The following is a 27,488-nucleotide window of genomic DNA, read 5'->3' as shown; positions in this document are numbered from 1 at the left end:
AGCCCACAGAATTAATAATTTATGAGATGAAGAAAAATATCACATTTGGCTATAAATATTAACAGACGCTGTCAACCTGCTTAGAACTAAATTTTGACTGTCCTACCTTACAATTATCAACTTAGAAAGGAATACGCTTCAAAAGCTCAAAAAAAAAAAAAAGTAAAAAAAATCGGTATGAAAGTCATTAATGAAGAAATTAACATTCTCTATTCACATAGCAAAACAGCATAACTTTGTTCTGTGCCCAGCTGCTGCTGAGCCAACACTCACTGACTGGGATTGTTTGTGTCCAGAGTGGTGGTGTGCTCTGCTGACAGCAATAACATGGTGTGTGCACACAAGAAAGTACCCCAAAAGGACATGCTAAACCCAAGATCCAGTGGAAAAAGGGAAAGAAAAGAAGGGAAGTAGTTGTCAGACAACAAAGAAAGATTTAAAAAGGCCGTTAAAAGTTAGTATAAGTTTGAGAATAAAAAGTTTATACAATGGGTCTTGAATAAATGTTTCTCATTAGCTAAAAACAGGCATTTAAGAACTACAAAAAAGCACAATTAACCAATAATGCACAACCACATATCAGTAAGCTCAGTGCATACAATGTCAAACAAATACCAAATATATTTTCAGAGTGGTTAGCAGTTCAAGTTCAAGATCCAGAAGATACTTCTGCTATATGACACCAGTTATTCTCCACTTTCATACTATTACAGAGAATAGAATATTGGAACACAAAACAACTGTACCAAAAAATCAGGAATGCCATTAAAACGTATTGTTCTAAATGGTGGCGACAGTGCTTTTCTTTACCGGTTTTTTTTTCTTCTCCCCAGTACTAATATAACTTCAGCCTACTTACGTCCCCATCTGCACTCACATTCTAGGCAACAGTGTTAAAAATACTTACATAAGCATCAATATTGGGCATGTATTAAAAAAAAACCAAGTCAGTCTAAACACTCATTTTTCTACACAGTTCCCAACATTTTCACTGCATTTCACCCACTGATGAGCACGCAGAATGAGAAGCCCAAGTTGAACATTACAAGCTCTTATTTTTAAAAAAATGTTAATCCCCACCTTTATCATTCTAGAGAGATCTCCAGCATCTGCTAATTCCAACACTATGTTCAGTTCATTGTCTTCAATGAATGAGGCATAATATTTAATTACATTTGGATGATTCAGTTGCTAAGAAAGCAAAAGAATAATTCACATTTTAGCGTAGAGTACACTGTATTTATTAAGACTGACAAAAACATTCTTATTTAGGCAAACAAAACAACCCCTAAAATCTATTTCACTATGATACGAATTACAAAAAGTATATGTTTACAAGAAGCATTTACAAATACTTTACAAGAACATGATGGCATTTTAGGATCAACATGATGACTGACATCACAATTTTAAAGGAATTTTGCTTCCATGTATATATCCAATAGCATGCTAAACTGTTATCTGAAACAGCAAAGTCAATTTTTAAAATCAGAATTTTACTGTACATAGGACACAGTTGTTCACAATATTGCAGTTTTGGCAGAAATTTCTACTTAAAAGCATTATTCATTTTTTCTATTACTACTCAATGTTAATTTTTAAAATAATAAAGATCACAAAACTGTTTGAGTGAGGCTTAAAGAAACAGTATGCAAACAACAGTGGACACTTTAAGTATGCCTATGAAAATCTTAATATACTGTGATGATGGTTCCACATTTTTCAAACAAATCTTTTACCTTGAGAAGATCTATTTCTTTGATGCAGTCAGCACGTGCTTTGGCATCCATCAAATCAAATATCTAGGCACAAGAGAGAGAAGATTTTTATTAAGTGATAAAAATAAAGCAAATTGTCGTTATTTCATAGCATCCATAGAGCAACTTGAATTATGTGTTTCATGGCAAGATGTAATATTTCTAATGACCTGATGCACGAATTTAGTGCTATGGCCATTCTTTTAGCCCCCTCATAGGAAACAAGTTCATTTTAAGTACAAGTTTTCCAATTACTTAATTGCCACCTCAAACACAGAGGAATAATTCAGCACACTTCCTTATACGTGGCCCTAATCCAAATCTCAGTGTCCTAACCCATTCCTGCCACTTCAGTATCACAAACTGATTCTTACTAGTACTGAGCATATCTTTTTTTCCCCCTTAGTCTCTTGCTAGGAATCCTTCCTCTCTCATTTGCCATTACATTCTGAATTTTAAAAAAAAGCCAAATCAACCAAACAAAAAAAAAAATCATCAACTTCCTTGTGGTCTGCCTACTACATTTTGAACACATCCAGAAGAATAATAAGAAACACGCTATGAGGTTTATTGTCACAATATTTATGAGATTAAATTTTTCAGTTACAACTTTTCAATGCACATCATTTTTTTCTAGGTAGTCTCCAGGAAAACATGTTTTATGTGCTATGAAGATCAGTGGTATCTGGTTCCATCAGCTCAAAATCTCCAAAAGCTCAGCAGCTGAAAACTTCCATTTAATGTCTTGCCACCAATTCCAGCACTGAATGTCTGCAGGGAGGTCCTCTCAAACTGACTGCCTAACTGTTCACGTAAATCACACCTGCATTTACTCTCCCCGAGGAAGTTCAAACAAATCAGGAAGTTTGCCTATGGTCTGCTAAACCTCATTCTTTTAATCAACTGAAAGAAGTCTAGAAGCTTCATGCCTAGAGCACAGTCCTCACAGAGCACACACCTGCTCGCGACTAACCACTACTTCTTTTCAGATATCCAATCTGTCCTCAGAACTTGCATAAGAAAGAAGAGGCTGGAGTGGATATAAGACTCAGTTTTTGACACAAAAAAAACAAAACAACTCAAGCAGAGAAACAAAATGCCAGACTTGGAGATGGTAAGAGGAAAAGGGGGAGGAGAAAAGAAAGAAGAAATCAAAACTGCTTACTAAGAAAGAAAGGGAATAAACCATCTCACAACTACTTGTATATTAAGGCCAGGATGATGGGAAATAAACAGACTGAATTAAAAGCAGTTATTCAAGGAGGAGACTGTGGGGGACTTGAGAAAAACACAGCAGGGTAGGTCACAAGAAAGGAATGCAAACACTAAGAAAGCTATTTCAGACATAGTAGAAGAACAGAGTTAGTACTATATGTGAAATTACAAGTACTAAAAGATAAATAACTCTGATGGAAAACAAAAAACAGAGTTTACGAGATAAAGTTGGAAATTCAGTGAAGGCAATGAAATAGCCTGTATCTATTATAGATCTCAACTTTGAATGAAAAAGCATTGCTCTTTTATAATTCTGACAATAGATTAAAGTCCTCGTGTTTGGTACAGAAATTATTTTTCTAGGAAACACTTAGGAAAAATCTAAATATGAGAGGCAGCACATTAACCTGAGGAAGCACTGAGAAGGCAGGAAATTGTAATTGTCTTTCCTTATAATGTAAGAGATCAGCAAATGGAAAATTTTGTACTCTCTCTCCCAAATACAGTCAATCAAAGTGTGTATCAGGGAGCAGGGGAAAAAAGGGGGCAGGTACAGGCACACATCTTGAGCCTTCGCATTTTTGCCAAGTTCTAGATAACAGTGAGATAAGAGCATTCCTTAGAAATGATACTGAGATTCAACTCCAAGCACACTGGAACCTAATCAAAACTGGAGACAGAATTTCAGACTGAAAATTGCATACAAACTATCTACTTTGAAGATCTGGAACAATTACCAAAGCACAGTTTCAAGATTCAAACCAGAAGAGTTTCATTGTGTGACACAACAGGGCAGTTTGCACCTGTTAATGACTGTTCCAATATACCAAGAGGTAGAGTAACTTACCTATTCCAGGAATATTTTGCCTACACACCTAAGCTAACAGGTTTTGCAAGGAAACTTTTTTATAAGCTACACCTCTGACAGGGACGTAAATCAGTACCTGTCGTAGAGCAATAACACAACAACAAAAATAAAGCCCTAGACTCAGGAGTGTGAAAGATCTAGAATCAAGGCATAGGAAAGAAAGAAAATTTTGTTTGTGTATTCTGCACAGTACTTCTAATTTGTTATTAAACAGCCCTGGAGTAGACTACACCAAGCAGCTGCTCTCACTAAAGGACCGACTTAAGTTTTATAAACATGACTCTATACTTTTGCTACACTTCATACAGCAGCATGGCAAATTTGTCACAGCTACAACTACACTGAATATTTCAAACATTAACTAAAATAAAGCAACACAGGAAAAATGAGTCGAATTTGATCCTTACAAACACAAATATAAACAATCTGAAGATTTACTGTTCAGCATTCTTGCAGTTCTCCATTAGATTTTGATCCAGTTCTAACCTCAAAAGACTAGAAATAGCATTTCCCAGAAATCCAGAATTTTAGTTTCACAGACATTAACCTCCTCCAACAGTAAGATTGGTAAAAAATAAGAACAACGACAAAAAAAAATTGCTCAATCCATGGCCTCTGAAGAACCTCTGAATCATACCAGATGCAAAAAGCTTCCCAAGATTTTCATTCTGAATAGATTATCTATTTTGCCAAACTGCTGCAGTTCAGATCAGAGGCCCCAAGTGCAATAAGCCATGTCAGCTCAGACAAGGAGGTTACTGTCAACACAACGAGAAAACCTCCACGCTTCCTCACCAGATGACTCAACACTGAAGAACGTCTTAGTCTGAAAAATGGAAGCTACAATGAAAGACTTCAAGAGGATCCTTTCAAGTGCATGTCAGAACTGCCCAGGGCAGCCGGCAGTGCTCAGAAGGCTCGTTCAGCAGGAGGAGCTGTCCTTGCCTGCAGTTCACTGCAGACTGACCATTGACGTAACACTAAAAAGCGATGTCAGTGCTCCCCTCACAACTGTAACAGTTCATACTTTTGCAAGCGGACTAATTCCATCTTCAGCTTCTATTACTCAGCAAGCCAAGGTGAAAGGTCAGCTTATGCTCCCCTCCCTCCAGCATGAGCGCTGCACACAGATCTCTCACATGCACACGGTTTGCAGCCTTGTAGAGACAGCACCACCATTGCCTTCATCAGGTCACAGGCCTCATTCCACCCCACACACACTGCCCAAGGACTTCCAACCTTTTGTCCGGCCTTCTCTTGGACTGCACTCCCATTTTGAGCTTGGCTTTAGCTGTAGCAGCACATGCCTTGCAGTTGAGTGACTTAACCATAACAAAGTCACTGCAGTCAAATGACTTGTGCCTAATCTGGGTTTAGATTCAGCTCATCTCTGTGGCCTTAAGGCATTTATAGCAGATACAAGAGAAGCCTAACAAAACCAGAGTGATTCTTGGATAAGCTTGAGTGATAAGCTTTCAGATCAACACAAAGCATTAGCAACTGACTGCTTGAAAGCATCCGGGAAAATCTCAGGTACAGACACTACCAGTGCCCTACTTCCAGCAGGGCTCAGATTGCTGATGATGCTCCATACACTGATTATTGGAAACCAGCTGCAATCAGACCACAAGCATTATCATCACTGTAATTGGCTAACAATAAAAACTGCTGCCTTTGATTAGACTGCTAGAGCATTCATTACACTAACAATAAATTCTAATTCTTGACTCCACCCATAATGCCAGGATCACAGGGTAATTCAGGTTGGAGGTATGTTTCCCTAGTCAGCACAAACCCCACTCAGCACAAACTGCACAGTGTAATACATTCTATTTCAAATTTTAATTCTTTTTCCCCAATTTCTATTTCCAAGGACTATAACAAGATCAATATTTTAAAAAGGAATTATGCTTGCCTAATGCAAAAATCTAGTAAGAAGCAAAAATACAGCAAATATATTTGTGATGGGACAGTTTTCATGAAGAGTATAATCAAAAAAAACTCGCTGTGGTAAGCACTACACCTTAGCAATTACTGTGAAATTCCTTAAAACAAGTAGGTAAATACAGCTGAAGAGCTAAAGGAGCATTTTTTAAAAGCCCTTAGCAATTTCTTTTTCCACACAGCAAGCACACTAAGTAAAATAAAAAGTATCTTTTCAGCTCTCAGTTTTTCATCTCAGCCAGCAACCAATTGCATACAAAGGGAGAGTAAAAGGACAAATACACATTGATAGTTATTACAAAATACTCCCTTCTGTGTGCTATGCAACTAAGGGATCTCTGATAACTTTGCGTTCAATCTCTTCTCTGGTACCTTCATGTGAGAGTAGATTATGATTTTTTTTTTCTTTCAGCATTCCAGAAATGTCAGTTGTAAGTACTGTCAAGAGATACAGGTATTTTTAGAATACTGGCTAAGCTACTGTAAGCTACAGAGAAGGAACTGTTCCTATGCAGATGTGTAAACTAAACAAAGAAGTTGCAACACATGAATCAAATTCCTCAGTAAAGTTCTTATATACATGCTCACACATGCTCACCCTAGAAAGCTATGGGCACTGCAAGAAGGTTTAGAAACATTTAACCACATGATGGACAACAACAGGCCTTAGCTTTTAAGTGTAGACTTAAAAGTAATCTGTGTAGACTTAAAAGTAATCTGACCAATTACCAGCTACCAACGGAACTCATCATCTGAAGTAATGTGACAAGTTGGGAATCTGCCTGATTTGCTCTGAAGTCCATCACTTTTCCGGGTTCTCCTTTCCAGTATTGAAAAGGATAAAGGAATTTCTAACCTTATCATTTAAGTAACTATGTAACCTATTTCTGTTCCATTTGAAATTCTGAAAAAATAAAATACCAAAAAGCATTTCCAAAGCAAAACACAAGCAGGACTGCTGTAACATCAACCTTCAGAGAAGTAGGCAAAATAAAGACCTGAATGCACATAAATATTAAGAGATACAAGCATTAGAGTATTTTGCCACCACAGCCCTGCTGTGCTGAGACAATAGTGCTTCATAAAGTGTGAAATTACAAGTGCTTTTCTAAGATTAATTAACTGTAATTCAGGCCTGAAGTAGCAATCCACTGACAATGCACAATGAATAATGAATGCAAGTGCTAGATAAAAGGATTCATTGTCTGAATCTCTAACATGGGGCCTCCAATTTTGGAATGAAAGGGAAAGAAAGGTGGAACAATGTAAGGCAGAAATGTAATGAATTGAGAATTTTGTTGAAATATGCAGTTTTACATTTTGAGTAGCCAAGGTTTCCTTAAAAAATAGCTCATAAAGTGAACTTGTACAGCCTTGCAGTCACTGACTTAGATATGCACTTTCTGCTGTTTAAGGATGTTTTGTGAGCATTTATTCCAGTACCTTGTAATTGCTTACTTTCCCCTTGGAAGTGACTACTGGAATGCTCATCGCTCAGAGCACTGGACCGTACCCCAGGGTGTTTTGCTGCACAGGTTACATGGAGCAGCAGAAGCAGAGAGGTACTGCTGCTTCCTCAGACATCATCTTCAGGCTAGTTTGGACCTGAGACTTAACATGTGTTAAGAAACTTACCTAGAAGCTCTTCAGCTTATACTGCTATGGTCACAGTTCATAAGTGGTTGATGTTTTCTGATGTTTCTTTCACTCTAAGTGTAGTTTAGACATTAATGAAAGTGCAGTAGTGAAGATCTGCTTTTTACTTGTTTTTATTTATAATTCAACCGCACCTCAGAAATATAGTTCCCATTTCCATGGCGGAAAAAGAGAGAACCTAATTACTGTATATACCACTTTCCTAATTACATGTAGGCAAACCACACATGGGAGGATGAATCATAAATGGTAGAACAAGAAGACATGACTGAACATACTATTTTGTGTATTCTGCTTGTTAAATTACTATGAAAAAGGTCTGCAAGTTAAACAGTTCTCACTGTGCTACATATCCTAGTGAAAACCGAATCAAGAATACTACTTCTTCCTGTCATCTGGACTCTGAATTTGTAGCAGCAACTACAAATTCAGGAAGAGTGGTTTCTGTCACCATCTGCTTGTCCCTTCTCCCACAGCATCTTAGTGCCACTTGCTTCTGCTCACATTTCATTCCACAAACATACATTCTGTACGCATTAATATAACATTTATCAATATTGTACATGTTTTAGCCAAATAAAATTTTATTAGCGGAAAATAAACATTCTTCTTGGAAAGCTTCGTCAGAACTCAGAACTGGCAATCCTTTTGGAAAAAATAATGGCTAGAGATCCTGCAGCTCTGAAAGAGAGGGTAACTGAAGGATTCTAAACCACATCAGCCCCTGATGGTAGAGGCACACATGGGGAACCACTGACCAAACACACAAAGGGAACACCTAACCCAGCCAGGAAAACAAAATGGAACAGACACGACTTGCAATGCTGGAGAGGAAGGCATGTAGTAGAGAAGATGTGAGATGAGAATGGGCAGAAAATGGCAAAGCACAAAAAAGCTCAGATCTCAGCTATGTTATTTAACACAATGTAGACCATGTAGAGATACTGTCTCAGTGTGGAAAGCCGTATCCATGCACAGGTCTGAAATGGAGAGAATAAAGCCCCTCTCTCACAACAGAAAGAAGTATTCCTCCTGTTTTGTCCATGCTGAGCTTTCATTAAAAAGGCACCAGAAAAAAAGGTAGTATTTTAATTTGAATAAAACACGACTGAAATTAAAAGGAAAAAGCACCATCATAGAGCTTCTCTGAAAAGCAATCACTTCTCACCAGAAGACACCTGTGAAAACAAATTTTGTAGTGAAATTAAGTACTGTGACTATATTTACCAAAAATATTTCTAGGGAATCTTAAGAAAGGTAACCTAAGCACAGTAACAATTAAGATGGTCTTCTGTCCAAAAGGAACAGCTTTAGATGACATCTATGCAAGCTGCAACAGCTGTGCCAAACACTCACTGCTGCCATGAGCCTTTTGAGCACTGGGTAATACGTCATTATACAATTAGGAATTTTTTACCCTTACAGGTTAATCAAGTCTCACTTTCCATTCAGATAATAAGTCTCCTACATACATCCAGCCTCCACAGCAAAAGTGACTTTACCCATCACAGAACACAGCCACTCCTGATGTGTACTAGGTAGTAACTTGCAATGGAAAACCAACAACCTATGTTGGACCCTTTAAGACAACCGGAACCCTATCAGGATAAAGCCATCTGGAGAAACCATAACTCTTTGACACTATTTCCTACCAACAACCAAGTATATTCTCAGAAATTTATTAAAGAATTAACTAAAAATTAAACAAGGAAGCTTTTCTGCTAGAGAAATCATCACCTGTAAACAGACAGCATGATGTTGTCTTCATGCATTGAAAAAATCTTTTGTCAAACTGTGAAGTCTCATGTGAGAATACAGCTATACATACTGACTTCTGAAATACTGTTAGGAGTACACATTCTAAAATGCCTCTGTATTCTTAATGCGAGCACCATTATAAAAATTTCATAGTTGGACTTTATGACTTTCTTCAAGTACCCAGGCATTTCACATCCACCCTAATTGACATGCATTTCAAGTCACATTTGACCTTTTTGGTTTCTCACACACTGCAAATGAAGGCAGAATTAGCCTAATGTTTTAAGACTGTTGATCAAGGTTCTTAGAATATATTTCAGCTTTTGAAGTAGTATATATCTGGCAGTTCTCCCAGAAGGGGGAACCAAGTCTCCTTTTTTATGACTGCCAGGACTTGCCCAGCCTCCTGGTGCACAGGAAATTAGAGAAATGGAACAGCAAGTCAAGATATGACAGAGAAATTTACAGTGCATGCATTAGCCCAGCAAAAATAAAATTATCACAATGCAGAAACACTAGAAAAGAATCTACAAAATCTTACACATGTTCTTTTGCAGTCTATAAAGGTAAAAATACTCCTTCAGAACTGATGACAGATACTCCTCCAAGTATTACGTTAAACCTACCTCAAGATCTGAACTGAAATGAGAGTTTTAGTTTTGATTTCAAAACTAAACACACTGTCAGAGAACTTTCAAAATAAATTCAGTAGAGAATCTGCTTGAGTAATGGTCTTACAACAAACATCTCTGAGCAGCTCCAAACAAAAAGAGAGAATGGAAATGATACTGGATACAGGCGTAGCTCAAGCTGTCTTTTGCCTGTGTGACAATGAAAATGTTCCAGCTTGAAAAGCACTTTTCATTTAAACTGTCACTTTTGATCTAAACATTTTAAAAATTGCTAACTGCTAAGACAAAATATCTGAACAAATAATCAGTCCATTTCTTATGCTAAAATTTACAAGGACCAGGCTTAATGTTACTTGGCCACAGTAAATCAGCTTGCTGCTCTTGTCCCATCTTCTGTGACAGAACTGCCACTTCACCAGTGGTTAAACTGTGAATCTTGGAAATATTCAGAGTCCTCAGGAAAATATTTTGACCAATGCAATTCTCTTAGATCCACAGTGCACTCTCATTTAATTACCATATAGGGTCCTACAACAGATTTATTATTCATGAAGATGATAATATGAACTGAGTTATATCCTGAAATCCGAAGGAAACACTGAGCTATGGATTCAAGCACAATTTTGCTTTATATTTGTCTCGGTTAGTTTTTAGTCTTTTGAAACAGTAATTCCTTTTCACTGTTACAAGTTTGATTACGTATACATTGTATTTGATTTATGCACTTTTGAAGCATAGTTACTTAACTGAAAAATTACAGGTTTTTATTTAATAATAAATGCATGGATTTGCATAATATATTTTCACATTAGACAGCACTAAATATTTATATTACTTATAGATTCCAAGCTTTGGTTAGGACTGTTCTTATACAGCTAATTTACATGGATTATCTTTTCCCAGCAACTCTGGACTTCACTTTCAAAACATTAGTTTGTGGAATACTATACAAAGTCATGTCATAAATTTCCAAAGTTCTTTACCTCCTACTATCTGTAAGTATTTCAAAATTCATTAAAATCACATCTAAATGACACACGCCTTCCAAATTTAACTGTATCAAATCCTCTTAATAATTACAAAAAAAAAATTCATCCTTACCTGAACCTTCTTCAGAGCCACTGGTACCCCATCCAAGAGGCAGGTTGCTCTGTAAACTTCACTGAACTGCCCACGGCCAATCTTCTTCTCTATTCGGAAATTGGCAAGTGTATTATAGCCCATGTCGGGTCGCAAGGCTTTCTAGAATCAAAAGATATTGGAAAAAAGTTTGCATTGAAGTCAATAAGACTAATCCCACCAGTGTAAAGACATAGTTGAAAGAATATGGTTTAAATTATTAAAAGTGCCTCATTCCAATGCATTAAAACCAAAACTGTCCCAGACTAATCACAAGATGTTCTAAAGAAAGTATCCATAATACCATTTGTGGAGTGAGAATTTAAAATTATAAGTTCTCGAAATGTATTTAAAATGTTTTCAGCTTATCAGGAGTCTGAGACTTAGGAGATAAGAAATGCCATCAGGCTTTAATAAGGCACATTTTCTTTATATGTTTTAGCTCCCTCCATCCAAAAAAACCCCCAAACCACAAGAAAAACCACCCACACCCACAACAACCATCCACTTAACAAAAAGAGAGACACTAAAAGTAATAAAGGATCAGCTTTTATGACAGAATTTTAACGCAAATATTTCAGTATTTTAATGTTCCTCATTCAGTAGATATGCAATATATTTTTATATGTCTTTCTATTGCTCCAGAAATCAAAATATGAGAACTCTCTCGTTTTGACAAAAGTGGTGCAGCATTAATGCTCCAATGCATCCCAAAGCGCAGGATCTGGCTTAATGAGACAGTTACAGGGCTTTTAGGGAAAACGTCTAAAACTACACTTCAAGATTTTAAATTCTCTACACAGAGCTGCAAGATAGAGACTCTCTAAATAGGCTATATTTAAGAAGTATTGTGTACTTCCCATTTGAATTGGGAGTTGCAGCCTCTGCACAGCAACTTGACAAATATTAGGGTGAACTACTAAGGCAGTGTGACAACCGCATGCTGAGAGCAAAGTCTCACTAATGTGTTTTGGCATGCAGGTTTGTAATCACACATTTACATATGCAATGACCTACATTTGCATGTCAGATCACACACTGTCTTGCTTTATTAAGACCGGGCACCTCCCTGTGCTTGGCGGCCAGAGTGGCGAGAGAGGGCCAGAGGGCGGTGTTTTTTGGCAGTTGAGGGATGAACTGCCACCAAGGATTAGGCTGATATGGCCTGAGCATTAGACACTTCATTAGAGGTAATCTGTTTAACAGTGGGCAGTGTATGTAAACTTCACAGCCCATTTGCGGCACCTTTTCCCCCCCATGGCCTTTCTTCAAAGGGCAGCGTGGCTGAGTGACAGCTTGTCTCATCTGCTCCCTTGTCCTGTCATACAATTTAGATGTGGAGAGCTGACATGAGAAGCAACATAGCTGCACATCTCCAACTACCACTGGGTCTCCCCTCGCCACAACGCAATTTGTAGAGAATAAGCTTGTGCAGGATAAAGATTTCCTTCGGTCTGAAACCATAACAGAACAGATTATATACACTTCACCAATGATCACATTACAGTGTATTCACCGAGTGAATCAGTGAGCACTCAGAATACTGCAGTTTCCATGGAAGAGATATCCATCTGACAACATTAACATAACCAACGAGTTGTTTCCTCTTTTCAGATTCATTTTATAAACTTTTGGCCAGGAAATGTATTAAAACTGCAAGAATATTATTCTTTTTCCTGCTCTGAATACACTTGGGTAAATTTCAGTTCTCAGTCATATATTCAGTTGTAATCCTGCACACAGAGGAAATGTGAGGTGAGGAAAGATCAGTTTAAACACTCCTACTAGAGAGAAGACAAACACCATGATATACTAATACTGACATATTAATTCATTATTGATCTGTTAATTAATCATGGTATTAAGAGCTCGTTTATAAGACAAGCAAATGAAGGCAATCTTCAAAGGAAACCATTATACTCATTTTCAGACTGGTTTCAGTTTCAGAAAAGAGCTGATATACAATTTAGCAGAGAACTACCAGGAAAGGCAAGCATCCAATGGCAAGAGGCCACAGTCCTTAGTACAAGGCATTCACAGTTAACTTCTGACTACACCACACAGGTGCTCTCACTTTAGCCAGAGCTCTCAAAAGGTGTTCTACTTTAGCCTTTTTCCAAAACTTTTTTTGCATACAGTTCCCATCATCTAAAGCATCAAAAGCCCCAGAAAGTATCAATGAACTTCAGTACTGACCTAAGGAGGCACATAAAAAGACAACATCTGTTAAGAGAATGCTGAAGAAACCAACAAAGTCTTTATTCACCAAAACACTCTATCTTACAATCAAGGAGCCCAGCCCACACTCTCTTCTGGTATCATCAAGCCTTCCCAGGAGGTCCTTGTTCTTATTGCAACCTGCTCTGTATTGCTGCATCACCATATGTCAGTACACTATACTGACTCAAAAACTGATCTGGATTGTTAAAATAAAACTGAAAAACCAACTTGTTCATTTTTCAATTATTCACAGATTCAGTTCAAAAATACAGCCAAACAAATAGTTGAATTGCAGCAATTTAGAGATTCTAGAAAACACTTATGAGTGGAGGTTATGAGACAGGTTTTTCCACTGAAGAAATCATACTACACACTTTTTATACATGTTTAACCAGGTTTCTTCTGTGAGGATTCCTACCCTATAAAACTAAGCTCTCTCAGGTTGAGAGATTACATTAAGCAGATTAATAGTCAGCTCCAAATTGAGAAACAGCAGCAGAAAAATTATTTTCTTGAAGAAGTTACCAGTGAAATCCCAAAGGAAACTACATTGTTCCATACGTACAATGCTTCAACAAAGTTTCTTTAGAATCCAAACTTATCCAAATAACCAGCTCAAAATGCGACTGCAAAGCCTTGCAGAAGATTTCCCTACATTTCCAACCTGGTACTGAGTACTAGCATGCCAAGGCTACCAATCCTACCCTTAATGGGAAATACCACCCTGAAGACCGTGAATCATTGTTTTTAAATTAGTTATTACCACACAGGAAAAAGACTTAAAAAATACCACTGAAAAACTTCAAAGCAAGCTACACATTTCTAGGAAAAGGATTTGAATGAAACAGAAAACAAAATATTTCACTTCTTCGGTCTATTGTGTGCACTCTGAATACCCACAGAGCTCTGAGCCCTCATTTTTAGGGGAATACAATCAAATTAGTCAACAGAGAGGAGAACAGCAATGCTGAGCAAGAACATGCAATGTCTTTTGTATAAGAAGAAACAAACTATTGTTCTTCAGCTTCTGGAGAAACAAAACAAAAAAAAAATTCTGCTCTTGTAAAAATTCTATAACTTAGAAGTCTAATGCCTCAGATTTTTTATCTTCTTCTGTCATCTTTTTCACAATATGCAAGAGATTTGGGAGTATTTCTGCACCTGCACTTCTGAAACGTCTTTGGAAGTAATGAAGTACAGTGTTTTAACTTTGCAGATAATAGACTAGGCCAGGGCTTTCAGGCACTTAATTCCAAACAGAAAATGAGCTTCTATTGGCACAAAGTCTAGTTGGAGGCCAGCAGCTAGCAGCGTACCTCGGAGGTGCATACTGGGTCCAATCCTGCTTAACATCGTCATTCATGATCCAGATGATGGGGCAAAGAGCACTCTCAGCAAGTTCACTGGGGACACAAACACGGGAGGAATGGCTGATGTGCCAGAGGGTCATGATGCCATCCCAGGGGACCTCAGCAGGCTGGAGAAATGGGCTGACAGGACCCTCACGCAGTTCAACACAGGGAAGTGTAAAGCCCTGCACCTGGGCAGCAATAACCTCGTGCACCAGTACACACTGGCACACAATTACAATTAACTTCAGGATCACCAGAACAGTCTATCTGGTTACAGTTTCATTATTACAACAAGAAATAAAATTCTCTTCCTCTATTTGAGAAATGATAGCATCCACTCTTAAATAAATTTAAAAAAAAAAAGATATATGTACCTGTGGCTGAAATGGTGGAGCAGTAGGCCCCTGCATGCCTTGTGATTGTTCATCCATTCTGTAACGTACAAGTGTTCCTTATGTCCTGAAAAGAAAAATACAGTCATTACACTGTAATTCAATCTGTATTTATGATTGATGAAAATCAGCAGAATAACAAAGAAATCCATCTTCTCATTTGTATGCTTGAGTTTATGAACATTTAACTATTCCAGCCCTGCACTGTTTGGGAAAGGAGGTTTTTTTATGTTTAGCTATTCTATAAAATTTAATAAATCACTGTACACATTTGAACTTATTATTAAAAAATGTGATTTAAAACTACTTGCACCAGACAAGCGGCTCTGTCTAATAAAAGCTGTATCATCCCATTATTCTTCAGTGTCACCAACTGCTTGTTTAACTTCACAGATACCTGCTGGTCAGTACCTTGGACCTACCGACAGCACAGGAAATAGCAGATCAGCAGAAGACTTAAAACTGCAGCGCACGTACTGCTTACATTGCAAAATCTGTAGATTTTAGGAAGTATGCAAGAGTAGCTGCACCTAAATAGAAAAAAGCTAACCAGGTACACTCATTACATTCTGACAAGCTAGTTAAAAGGCCTTTGAAATACCATATTAGAAGCACAGCCTCTATTCTCAACCACGAACTTCTCATTTCCCATCAGTAAGCTGGAAGGAAAGACGCCTGCCAAGTTCCCAAGGCTTTGACCAATCATAAGCATTGTAAAACGCACTGAATCATTACTAGGAAGAACAGGAGAGACAAAAACACAAATACTCAGGAGGCTTTTTTTTCCTCAACTAAGTGAATCCTTTCTCAGGCTATTCAACACTGCTGAGGGGAGCAGGTGCAGTACCAGTGTTACTGGTGCCTACAGGGGCCACCTCTGTGCAGATGAAGACAACAAAGTTCCCTGGTAGCTTCAAATGCAAACAAGGAAATAAACTTCCATACAAATAAGAGGCAAGCCCTGAACAACTTTTTCATCACACCAACATGAAGTATTTCTGCCTATTACCTGGTCAAACCTGTCAAGATCTTTGGAGGAACAAGAGTCATGTGTCTGACAGGGATATTATTCTTTCTTTTCAATTTATTATTTATTTTCTTATTTCCTGCTCCAAATCCTGAATGTTCTAGAGCTAGTTAGACATAAAACACTTTTTATGATACCTCCTAACATTTAACATTAGGAAATTTCCTATGACAAATTTATTCTGCTAAACCTATGTACTTCTGAATACAAAGCTATTTACATTCCACAAATCTTTGTTTAGAGTGAGTACATAAAGTTTTTTCAAATCACATTTAAAGTTCAGCATGAAAGCACAGAATCTATTAGCTGTTAAAACGCATGCAAATCTTCCCAGTAATGTCTATAGAGTATTAAAAGGGTTAGAAACAACAGAAAGCAGAAAACCTTAGAAAGGCTTAATTGCAAAATATTTAAGAAACTAAGGAACAGCTCGTGCTCACAGCACTGTTGTTGTTCTTGCAGTATTGTTGTGATAACATTACTAATAGACAAAATAATCACAAAGCAGCTTTGCAAAGTTTCTCCATGTGTACACAGTTTCCACCTGGGGTACTAAGCAGTGGATTGGATATACAAACAAATCGTTAGTGATCCGCTCTCCCTGGCCCATTTAAAGCAGTCATCCCCCGCCATCCCAGTGCCATTAGCTATTCCTAAAACCAAACCACAGCCACCCTCCAGAGCAACTAAAGGTCCCTTTAGGCTTTGCCTTCCCACTCATCATACTCCTGTATGAAGCAAACAGGCAGCAACTTCCTGTTGTAATGTATTAACTGCAACTAGTCCACAGAAAAAAAGATCCAGAAAAAAAGCAGTTTCAGGTAGGTCAAAATAAAATAAATAATTTTTAAAAAAATCAATTATCAAACCACAGTGAGAGGCAGAAAAAAGGAAGCAGGAATTGCCAAGACTTCTAAGACTGTCAGAGGGATCATGCTGAGAAAGGGTGAATCAGCTGGCAGAGACAGTGCACACCACTGACCAGGCAATCTTTCAGCCAGCACTAGAACACGAACACTAACACTTCTGGCAAGTTCTAAAGCATCTCCCATACAACCTCCCCTCCAAGGCAAGAAATCATAACACAGCAGCACTGAAAATTAAACTGTTGTCACAAAGCTTCATCTAAATTCTCCGGGTAGATTCACAGGGGTTTACCCAGTTGCAACAAATTCTGGGGAAGGAATAAGGAATCTTCTGCTAGTTTCTTGTTTGTAGAGATCTTTCTATCACTGCTAAAAAGGCAATAATTCTTTTCTGAAGTGCTATTTTGAAGAGTCTTTATAAGAATTCTAATCTTTTCAATAGCATCGATATTTCTACTGAAGGTTTTGTGTGTGTTTTACTAATATGTTTAAGTATTGAAAATCTTGACCATGTAATGCACCAAAAGATAATTCCTATGGGTCAGACACTTGTTTCAAAATGCCCAGGGAAAAGAAGTAAACACAAAACTCTTTATCCCCTATTGCAAATATATACCCAAGATTAATGAAATCTAGGCTGAAATGTTTAGATGATGTATGTTGACTCAGGAATTATACAAACTGTTCATCTTGTCTGAGTGGTCAGGGACACATCAGTCCAAGTGTTTGGGACTTGGTCTCTTCCCTTTTTGAATCTGGGAAAAGAGTAGAAATGGGAGAAGTCATATTTTCACTGCCAGTGGCTCTACCTTCTGTGGCTTGGTTTTACAATAAAAAACAAGCAGACCAAAGAGGTTACACATTCTACCATACAAAGCATGGAAGATTAACTTGTGGATCTGTTGTTACTTTTGCAGAAAGACAAAAGATCAGTACCTTATGCCCATATACAGAAGTTACTCTATTTTTTTAATTTGCTTTTGTCTTTGAAGACTGCAATGATAGATTCACATTTCAGAGAAATCTGGCATTTTGACCATACAAAATCCCAAGGATGCAAAGAGATGGCAAGGATGCAAAGTCAATCTTGTACTGTTTGTCATCATAAGCAAAAACTGGATTTTATTGCCTGAAGACTTTTCATTGTGAGACATGTCTTTCACCTTGATATTAACACCAGAGGTCAAAACATAATGGTATAATATTGATCATCTTTAAACTTGAACTGAGGCAGTAATTGTTACTCTTACAATGAGCGTTTTCAAGTGTTAATTTACAGTGAAAAGACACTAAAAATATTGCAAAGAGTCCATGCTTGTTTAAAATTGAAATGCAATCACAAAACACATCTATTTGTGACGTGTCTGTCACCTCTTCAAACAAGTAATACAAAGGCCTTCTGCAAATTCATTACCACATTATATAAGGTTCATGAAAACAGACAACAGAGGAGGTGAGGGGAGAGTCAACTACACCAGCACCACCCTCCAAAACCTCCAAGGGGCCAAATGTAACTCATGTTTCTAAACGCTCTCAAACCAACCACGTAGAGGGAAAGGACTCCTTGCCTACAGAACACCACTTGCAGAGAAAGGAACAGTGAAATGCTTCCTGAATCATTTCTCTTGCAAACATTATGTTCACCATTTTGAAGATGAAAATCATCTGGATTCAGAGAGCCTGCATACAGCAGTGATCACAGGACACAACCATATATGCTAAATCTTATACTCAGGTTATGGCTGCTAACACTTTACAGGTAGGAGATGACTTCTGGTTAATGACTAATATTTCAAATCTTTGACTTTTTCAGTTGATTGAAGCAGTAGGTGGCACCTACACACAAAGGATGCAGGAGGAAGTACCTGGGGATACAGACAACACAACTAATTTTTCATTTGAAATTCCAACTGCACTGGAACTCCTCCAATTGACACTATTTACTCCACAAGACAGCAAAAGGCAGCCAAGTCCTCACCAGTAAGACTATCAAACTGCAACTGCCTGAACTGGGAGTAACACCCTTTCCTTCCTTCACAAACACGCCTCTCTGTCCCTATTCACTTCCTCAGTGGCCACCTGTCAACACTCTCAGAGACCTGCCCACACATCTGAAGATTGTGCATACATATAAAGCAACCCAAAAGGCAAGGGCGCGCTCCTATACCCCAAGCTCACATCCCAGAATCCGCACTCAGCTTTCCAGGTGCCTTTTCCAGCAGCCTGCTAGAGCAGAGGTGGGACTGCCCATGACTGAGTCAGAGCAGAGGACACACTCCTGAACAGGAGCCAGAGCTCATCACTTTCAGATCACTGGAATGCATTTTAAAATAACACTTTAAAAAGAAAGATACCTAGGAAAAATTTGAAATCCTTGTGACTTAAGTCTAGCAACTAAGTCTTCATGAATCTGATCAAATTACTTCAGGAGAAAAAGCTTAAATGCACTGCCTAATCACGTGAAACATTTTTTTTTAAGCACTAGTTTCACAGCTTCAAGTCCTTAAAATATTCACTACGAAATACATTTCATGGTATTAAGGCAAAAAATGGTATTGCTTTAACAGATAGCAGATTTTACAACAACAAAAAATACAATGTTTTCCCATAGAAAACGTCATTAATAGTCTCAGTGATACACGGTTTCCATTAGCTACACACTATGCACTTGGTTATCAATTTTGCATCTTAAGTGAGAACATATAATAATCAATGTCAAAGCAACAACAGCTATACTTTGAAAAAAAAGCAAAAGCAGCAGCTACTTAACAGAATATTCAGTGTTACAATTCTGCTCAGAATCTGAGAATCTCAGTCTTCTTTCTTTCTGCAAAATATAGATGTAACTACTCCATATAATTGCTAACACAGAGAAATATGAAGTTACACCATTTCACAATGCGCTGATCAGGCACACAGTCAATTTAGCTGCTGTTCACAAACGAAGGAATGTACTATGTTTACTTCTGGATTACACCATCAATTAAAGGCAGGTATTTTTAGTTTTTACTATAGCTATTATTTGAGTTAGGTTAGAGCCAAGGCTCTCCAGAAACAATTATCCATTTAATACCCTACACACCCTATTTTTGGATTCAAGTTAGATTCTTCAGTATCTAACTTGGATTTAAAATGGCAAGGTTTATATAACTAAACCTTTCAACTATCTTTGCTAGCTAAATTCAAAGATAAGGATCATTGTCAGCTGAGGGGAAAAAGAAACCAAACCCATATATTAATACTAGTTTGCATATAAGCATACAGGCTAAAGAAATATTCCCATTTGCTTATATCACGTGTTGACTCTCAGCTACCCAAAAGCACAATTTAAATGTAGGCAGAATATTCAAATAGTCACCCTGCTTGAACCTGAAAAAAGCCCTGTGCTCTGGAAACAAGGGTTTAGATTTCCAAATGCCTTACTAAATATCCCAAACACAATCAGGCAGCCCACCACACCACTGTTAATCCCAGCAGTGTGTGCCAGGGAGCCCGAGCGTGCCAGTCCGATTCCACCACTGCTCTCTGTAGCTGGAGAGTCACAGTGACATAACCCCTCAGCTCTGAGACCAAAGCCACATACCTCGTGGGAGGAGACAAACTTCAGACCCAGAAATGACACCCCGGCCCTTCAGCTTGATGTGAGCAGGTTAAAAAACAGCCACAGTACTAGTTTATATACCGGACTGTCTTAAGTAATTTCTTAATCTCTTTAAGGCAAAAGCTTGGCCACTGGAGGGAATTGGCTTGCTGGTCAAACCCAGCCCTTACACTTTGTAAGGTCACCAACACTGATCAACACTTCAGCACCCACTCAACACTGGGTGTAGCTGCAAATTATAATGTTTATATTTACATGTATTTTTATATGCAAGCGTTAGTAACTCAAAATGTATGTAAACTGACATCCAGTTGAACTCTGCCAAGACTAACTGGCAAGAGATAAAGCAAACTCAGTACTGGAAGACCATGTTAATCACTATCACAATAAAAAGTCATTTATCCTTATTAGGATACTGATATATACATATATTATATCTATGCATAGTAATATATATATGCAGACATACACATGTCAGCACATTCTTACAGACTACGCATCTATACCTAACTGTGTGTACACACAATATTTCATTTTTACCACTACTGGCTAATAGCAAATATTTGCTTCACACTGTCCAGGAAAAAAAAAAAAAGGTATTCTCAAGTGTGGAAAATATACACTCATTTGTCAAATTCTCTGCAGAAGCATCCACAACAGAGGAAAGTTGTATATGCAACTATTAAAGTGCTGAAAGTGATCGAACATCAATCTGTATACATCTATATTCAAGTAGGATTAGCCTTAATTTTAGAACTTAGCTTTAATTTTAGAAACAGTTCCTAAAAGCCACAAGATGACAAGACATTCCTCCCCCCTGCAGAGACAGCCTTGAATCTGGACAATACAAATCCCCAGCCCTTGTAAATCCACAAGTAGATATCAGCTAACTAAATGGAAATACTGCATTTTCCAGCAAATTTATGTCCAAATTCCCCACTCATGGGCAGTTCAGTCAAACCACTCAAAGAACACACAGAGAGTTAAGCTGGGGTAAAAGTTGGTTTCAGCAAGAACAGAAGTAGCCATACACAAATCATCCATTTCCAAAAAAGTAAAAGAATACACTAACAGTTCATATGCAATTTTCTCATCAATTTGGCCCAACTTATCAGGTGTATTTCCACTCCAACCCTGAAAACACATATGGCAGTCACTGTCTTTCCCCAACTACTAAGAGTTCACTCAGTGCTGTCTGACTAGAAGATTAAAATCCAAGCTCTCCCACTTCACAAGTCTGCTGCCCTTCCTCTTCACTCATTTGCACCATTTAAGACGTTACACTTTGTTTACTTCTCCCTCTCTATTTCAATTATGTCACTCAAGTAGACTGCTTATTTTGCAAGGTGCTCCCGAAGGGTTGTACATGCACTGACTTGCCCCTTATCGAACCATTTGTTTGTTATTTCATGTGAACCGAAGAAGAAACACAACTGAAACTGCTTGAGCAGCAGCCTTCTGCATTTTCATTTAACGTCAATTCACCTGAAAGAAATTTGATAACCCATTTCTTCATACTGAATAGCCACTTACAAGGGACATAGGTGGATCGTGACCACGCCACAGTGAAAAGTTTTACAGGGAATGAAGTATTGTATCTAACTATGATACTATGAGGAAAGCAAATCCTCAGCCCACATCACACTCTGCTGTGCTCCTGCCTCTGGAAGAATTAAGTTCTAAGATGGCATGAACTGATTACATGCTGCTGCTGCTTCCCCTGCCTTCAGCCATGACTCCCAGACCCTCCTTCCAGTGAGGCTCCTGTGGCTACCCAGAGTCCTGGTAAGAGAACTGAAACAAGCTGAAAACTAACCTTCACCGAAAGTCACTTTTTCCCAGTTAATTTCCCCGAACTGTACCATTGTAGAGACAAGAAAGGCAAAAGACAAAGGGGAGGACATAGTTGGGACTAGAACAGCCCTAACTTGGATCAGTTCAATCTATTGCCAAACTATATCTTTAACATGAAATTATACAAGTCAATCTAATAGCTCAGTAACACCAAAGGTCTTGCTTTCCCTCCCTTTCTCTGCCACACAATCCTGTGTTCCCATCTTGAACTCTTTGGACCTGGTGCTGAGCTGATTTAAATTGTCTAAAGCACCTGGGCTTATGCTCTGCAAGCAGTGAGCAGAACCAGGGCATGCAGGAGTCTGCTGAGCACCAGAGGAAAAAAACAGGGGAAGTTCAAGGACAGGAGATGTAGGAAGGGAACTGTTAAAAAAAACAGAACATCTCCCTTATGGCAACAGTACCAACATTAGCTCACCACATTTAACTGTATTTCACCCTTAGCATGGAGATGAACAAGCACTTCAACTCAAAAAAGCTGCAACTGGAAGGCAAGAGCCAGCACAGAGAGAAGGCAATTGATTGAACAACAAGCCAAGAGCTTTGTCAACAAAACACTGTATGGAAAAGTAGAACTAGGAAGCAAATTAAATGGAAGGAGAATAAACCAGGGTAACAAGTCAAACTGGGGACAAAATGAAAAAAAAAAAAAAAATCAAAGATTTTTCAGAAGAAGGAAGCTAAGACATGATTTAGAAACCCTTACTACCCCAAAACCTCACAACTCCCACATGCAGAGAGGGAAGAGATCTTTCCTAATGAAGGGATGGTTTTAAATGCATCTGTAAAAACAAATTATTCACAAAAAGATGCTGAAGAGATTTACTAAAAGTGTAAACAGGTGAGCTTCACATAAGAGTTAACAAATATGCAGGACAAATTAAAAGACTGAAAGCACTGTCAGATAAACCCATTATGGCTAGGTACAGGGAAAATACATCCTGTTAGGAAGGCTGGGTGGATACCACTGTGCCACAACTGTGTCTGATAACGCCCATGTTGCTACAGGTGATGAAGAACACATTTAACAACAAATTCCACACACTCCTTAAAGAAACATCTAAATATCTTAGAAAGCAGTGCAAGAGAACACCTTACTGCAGGTAAGGTGAAAAAATATATTTGTAGTATACAGTTTGCTAGCCCAAAGATGATAAAAATGAATTAAGCACTATAAAGAAAAGAGACACCAGGCTTTCTGTGACCCTCTGAGCATTACCCTTGAGCCCCGAAATCATGCAAGACAATAGTGAGTAATCCAGGATCCCTGGGTCCAGAAGCAAAGCAGGTAGCAGCGAGCACACTCACTTCAGAGGTAGGCCAACACTTATCTCATAGCAGTTTCTATGTTTTACACTAAACCAGCACTGCCTAAAATATGCTAGATTGATTTGTGGTTCTGGAGTATCCTCGAGGACTAGCTGTGCATTCAGTACTCTGTCTGCTTGCTACTCCTCCTATGAAGTCCTGCTTGTCTCCATGAACTTCACACACAGCCCACGTACCTAACACACAGTTCTGAGTTTCAGTCAGGGCAAGGACTGGAAGTTCACTGCTGCAAAGACAACTCCTTTTTTGGATCTGCTCTCAGATGAGAACGAAAAGGGTACAGAAGAAGGGCCTCTACAGGGCAGAATGCTATACATTTTCCCACCAAAAGTTAATTCTTATTTTAGAATTAACTTTAAGTTCACCTGTGATATTTTTGCCTTCAGCTTTCTAGGAATCAGCAGTTTTGTCAACACTATATGCTGACAACAGAAAACTAAAATGAACTGAAAATGACTGGTTCATTGACACTTCACAGCACCCAACTCAAATCTCCCCAGAGACCTCAGTAAGAATCTAATCTACAAGCTCTACATGTACTTTTATGACACTGTGAAATAATTAGTCTGGTCCAACACAAATCCAGCTACTAAATAAGACAGCAATAACTTTGTTATAAATCATTCCAAGCAGCTTAAAGCAAAGAGGCTTGAATGCAGACTCTCAAATGCCCCATGATGCAAGCAGTCTATTTACTCTGTCACCTGTAACCCAAAGCAAGAAAATCACTAATATCACAAGATTAACTACATGCAATCGGTTTTAACGTGATTATTCACAGTATTTTCTTAACAACTCCTCTTTTTAATGTCTTCTTAAAAGTTTTATAACAAATTCCCTTAATTAAGTATGTGTTCTGTTTGCCCAACAGGGAATAACAGCACTTGAAATATACTGTGTATTTTCTAGCTACAAAAATCACAACTGAAGCATAGTTATGTTTCATGTGCTAGAGACAAATGAACAGGATGTTCTTTACCAAAGAAGCAACTCATTTTAATAACACTGCTTCTCTGAAGCTTTTTTAACTAACCTGACAGGAAGAATCACTTTAATACTTACTAAAATAGGAAACACATAGCAAGATGATGTACTTCAGTCTAGAGCTCAGTTCCTTCCCATGTGGCCAGGGAGGTCAAATGGTGATAAACACAGCAAATCAGTGCTCTAAAGGCTGCCCTTATCACCACTTTGGTATTTTGGTCAGTTATTTTCATCTCTGTTGCAAAGCAGATGGAACGCAGCTAAACTGAACAAATTCTCTGGAAATTAGTCAGTTAACTTCTATGACTACCCACAGCATTAACCTGCATAAGATAATCCCCACCCCCTCCTAAATCCTACTCCTCGGGAATCAGGAAGGATTTCTGGATAATCAAAAAATTCCCTTGGAGGTAGAGAAGAAGTTATGCAGCTTGACTTTTCCTAGGGGACTTTCCAAGGTAACGTGAACTCAACCACTCAGCACAGATGTTTGGAACAATGTCAAACTTCAGAAGGCAACACGGCATCGATGGCAATACAACTGAACATAGAGCTGGTATAAATGCAGAGAACTGAACTGAGAGTTTATGAAACATATTTATTAAACATATTTATTTTGCACATATGAACAAATTGCCTCTCCAAATTGTCTCTGCGGACAAATACACAGGACTGTTTATATTTTGTGCAACTGAGCTCAACTCTTACACAAAAAAAAGAAAGGCATGGATAGGCTACCTATCTAACAATTCAGAAGATACCACAGGTCACAAAATTAGCAACTAACTTCCTGTACCCTGTTTTTCATTTGAGTTTCTCATTTGCTGACGGGCCTTCAGATTAACTCTAAAATGTTAAAATTTTTTCTTCTTTTGAAACAAACTTCTAATTCTTGTAGACCCTAGAAGACACTGTGATAAGTCAACCAAAAAAAAAAATTTAGTTGGATAGAATTCCTTGATTTGCTCTCAAATTATTTTTTTTACTGCAATGACTAAGTGGTGTGTTGAATATAAGATATCTAGGACAAAGGCAGTATTTCCACCCTTACAGTGAAAAATCTCTAAGTATGCTTTGAGAAGTCATTTATCCAAACATCAAATATTTATAAATACAGCATCTTCATGTTTTGAAACTAAAGAAAGAGTGCTCTTAAATATTATTCTGTCTTCCAGAACAAAAAAGAAAAACAAACAAACAAACTTGCAGGGCTTCACCTTCTTACTTGAAAGCTGTCGGACTTGGCTTGTAAGTTTCCCTCTCTCCCTAACACAACAGTTTTCCTTCCTCTGCCTAAGTTTTGCACAGCCCATAAATTAATGACTCTTTTCTACTGCACTTCTTCTCTCTCAAGATAGTGTGAGTCTGAAGTTTAAAATACAGACATTTCTACAGCACTGCAACACTTGAATTGTCTCCTACACAGCCTGGAAAGTAAAATACTTTTAAATTTCATTTGTCTTGGTTTAGCAAATCTACTCATCCAATATAATCCTCTGGTAATTCAAAGTGTGTATTTTATAGGTTAACATATTATTCACCGTAATTTCTGCATCTCGAGCTTGTAATACAACTTCATATAGGAATTATATCCACTACAGTCAGTGAAACTACTCTGTATGTGTGACCTTTCCCAAGAAGTGATGCAATCTGCAATCTGAGAAAACACTGCTATCACTTCAAAGGTGACAAAAAGTTACCACTGAGTTGGTGTAAGAAGAGAAAAAAATTAAGAAACATTTTTCCTAATAATAATCAAATATTTGTGTGATTAATGAACACCCCCCCAATCATCTTTTACCAGAACTAAGGTGAATTTCCTAAGTTCTACCATTCAAGAAGTGATGCTCCTCACAAAATGCAGACCAAAACAAAGCACATTCCGCTGACAGCTTTCCGAACCTCTGAACCCTAAGGCCAGGCAGGTACAGCTCGCACGGACTCAGAACAGAATTCAGGGCCAGTACTAAATAACCGAGGTGGGGCGCTCGGTAAGGTCAAGGAGGGGGGACATCCCCAACAGACGGAGGATGCTCCCTTTTAGCGTTCCCCTCCCGGCCTCAGCTCCCCCAGCCCCGCACGGCCCCGGAGAACCGGTCCGGCCGACACCGGGCGGGCGGGGAGCGGGAGGGGGGACGCGCTGCCCGCGCCGGCGGGACCAGGGCCGGGCATCCCCCGCGTCCTCCCGGGGGCTCCCAGCAGGTCCCTCGGGCCGGGGCTCCCCCGCCCGCCGACGGCGCTGTTTTCACTTGGTGCCCCGTGAAAGCCCCAGGCTGGGCTGTCCCCGCGGATGCCCAGGGGAGGATGCGCCATACAGCCGCCCCAGGCGGGAGAGGGCACAGAAACCCGGAGGAAACCGGGGGGACACGCGGAGGCACACCCCGAGAAGCAGCTCCGCTGGCGACAGGCACCCGAGCAACACAGCGCGGCAGAGGCACCGGGAAGCGGGGCCGGGCAGCCAGAGGCGGCGGGGCCGGGCAGGGTCCCCGGCCGCCCGCTCCGCTCGGCGGAGACAGCGCGGCAGCCGCCTCCGTCCCAAACGCCACGGCAGCGCTCCGGGCACCGCTCCCGCAGCCGGCACACGCGCGCAAACACATACACACACACACACATACACACACACACGCACGCACAGAGCGCCTCGGCGCCCTCCGGGCGCGGGACAGGGCCGGAGGTGCCCCGCTGGCAGCGCAGCGCAGCGCAGCCCCCAGCGCAGGCCGGGCCGCCCGCGGCCATCGCCCCCCGTCCCGCCCCAGCCGCGCACAAACTTTCTCTCCGCCAGCCTCGCACCGCCCCCTCCCCGCGCGCGGGCGGAGCGGCAGCTGCCGCGGCCAATGGCGCTGCGCCCCGGGGCCCCGCCGGCCAATGGGAGGCGGCGGGGGGCGGGCCCGCCAGCGGCCCCCGCGGCGGGGGG

The 27,488-nt window shown here is 39.4% G+C and overlaps 1 protein-coding gene across 4 annotated transcripts in view; it reads right to left on the bottom strand.

Moving 5' to 3' along the window:
- Nucleotides 1-27,488, bottom strand: part of NEK7 (NIMA related kinase 7) — a 62,428-nt gene that overhangs the window by 34,343 nt on the left and 597 nt on the right. For 2 of the 4 annotated variants that reach the window (XR_003532309.1, XM_027671817.1), the window contains exons 2-5: nt 14,896-14,980; nt 10,932-11,072; nt 1,740-1,802; nt 1,081-1,191 (exon numbers count right to left, since the gene is read on the bottom strand). Coding sequence is in view for 3 of the 4 variants with exons in the window: in XM_027671817.1 (XP_027527618.1) it covers nt 1,081-1,191; nt 1,740-1,802; nt 10,932-11,072; nt 14,896-14,952 (372 nt within the window). In the remaining variant the exon portion in view is untranslated. Of the gene's footprint in view, nt 1-1,080; nt 1,192-1,739; nt 1,803-10,931; nt 11,073-14,895; nt 14,981-15,324; nt 17,413-27,342; nt 27,362-27,488 lie in introns of those variants that run through there. The other 2 variants (XM_027671819.1, XM_027671818.1) reach the window with 2 other exon arrangements.

This window comes from Neopelma chrysocephalum, unplaced genomic scaffold, assembly GCF_003984885.1.
Source record: "Neopelma chrysocephalum unplaced genomic scaffold, ASM398488v2 Primary Assembly neopelma1_97222, whole genome shotgun sequence".
Classification (NCBI taxonomy): Eukaryota; Metazoa; Chordata; class Aves; order Passeriformes; family Pipridae; genus Neopelma; species Neopelma chrysocephalum.
Note: the sequence above shows the minus strand (reverse complement) of the source record. Positions and strands in the feature narration are given on the sequence as shown.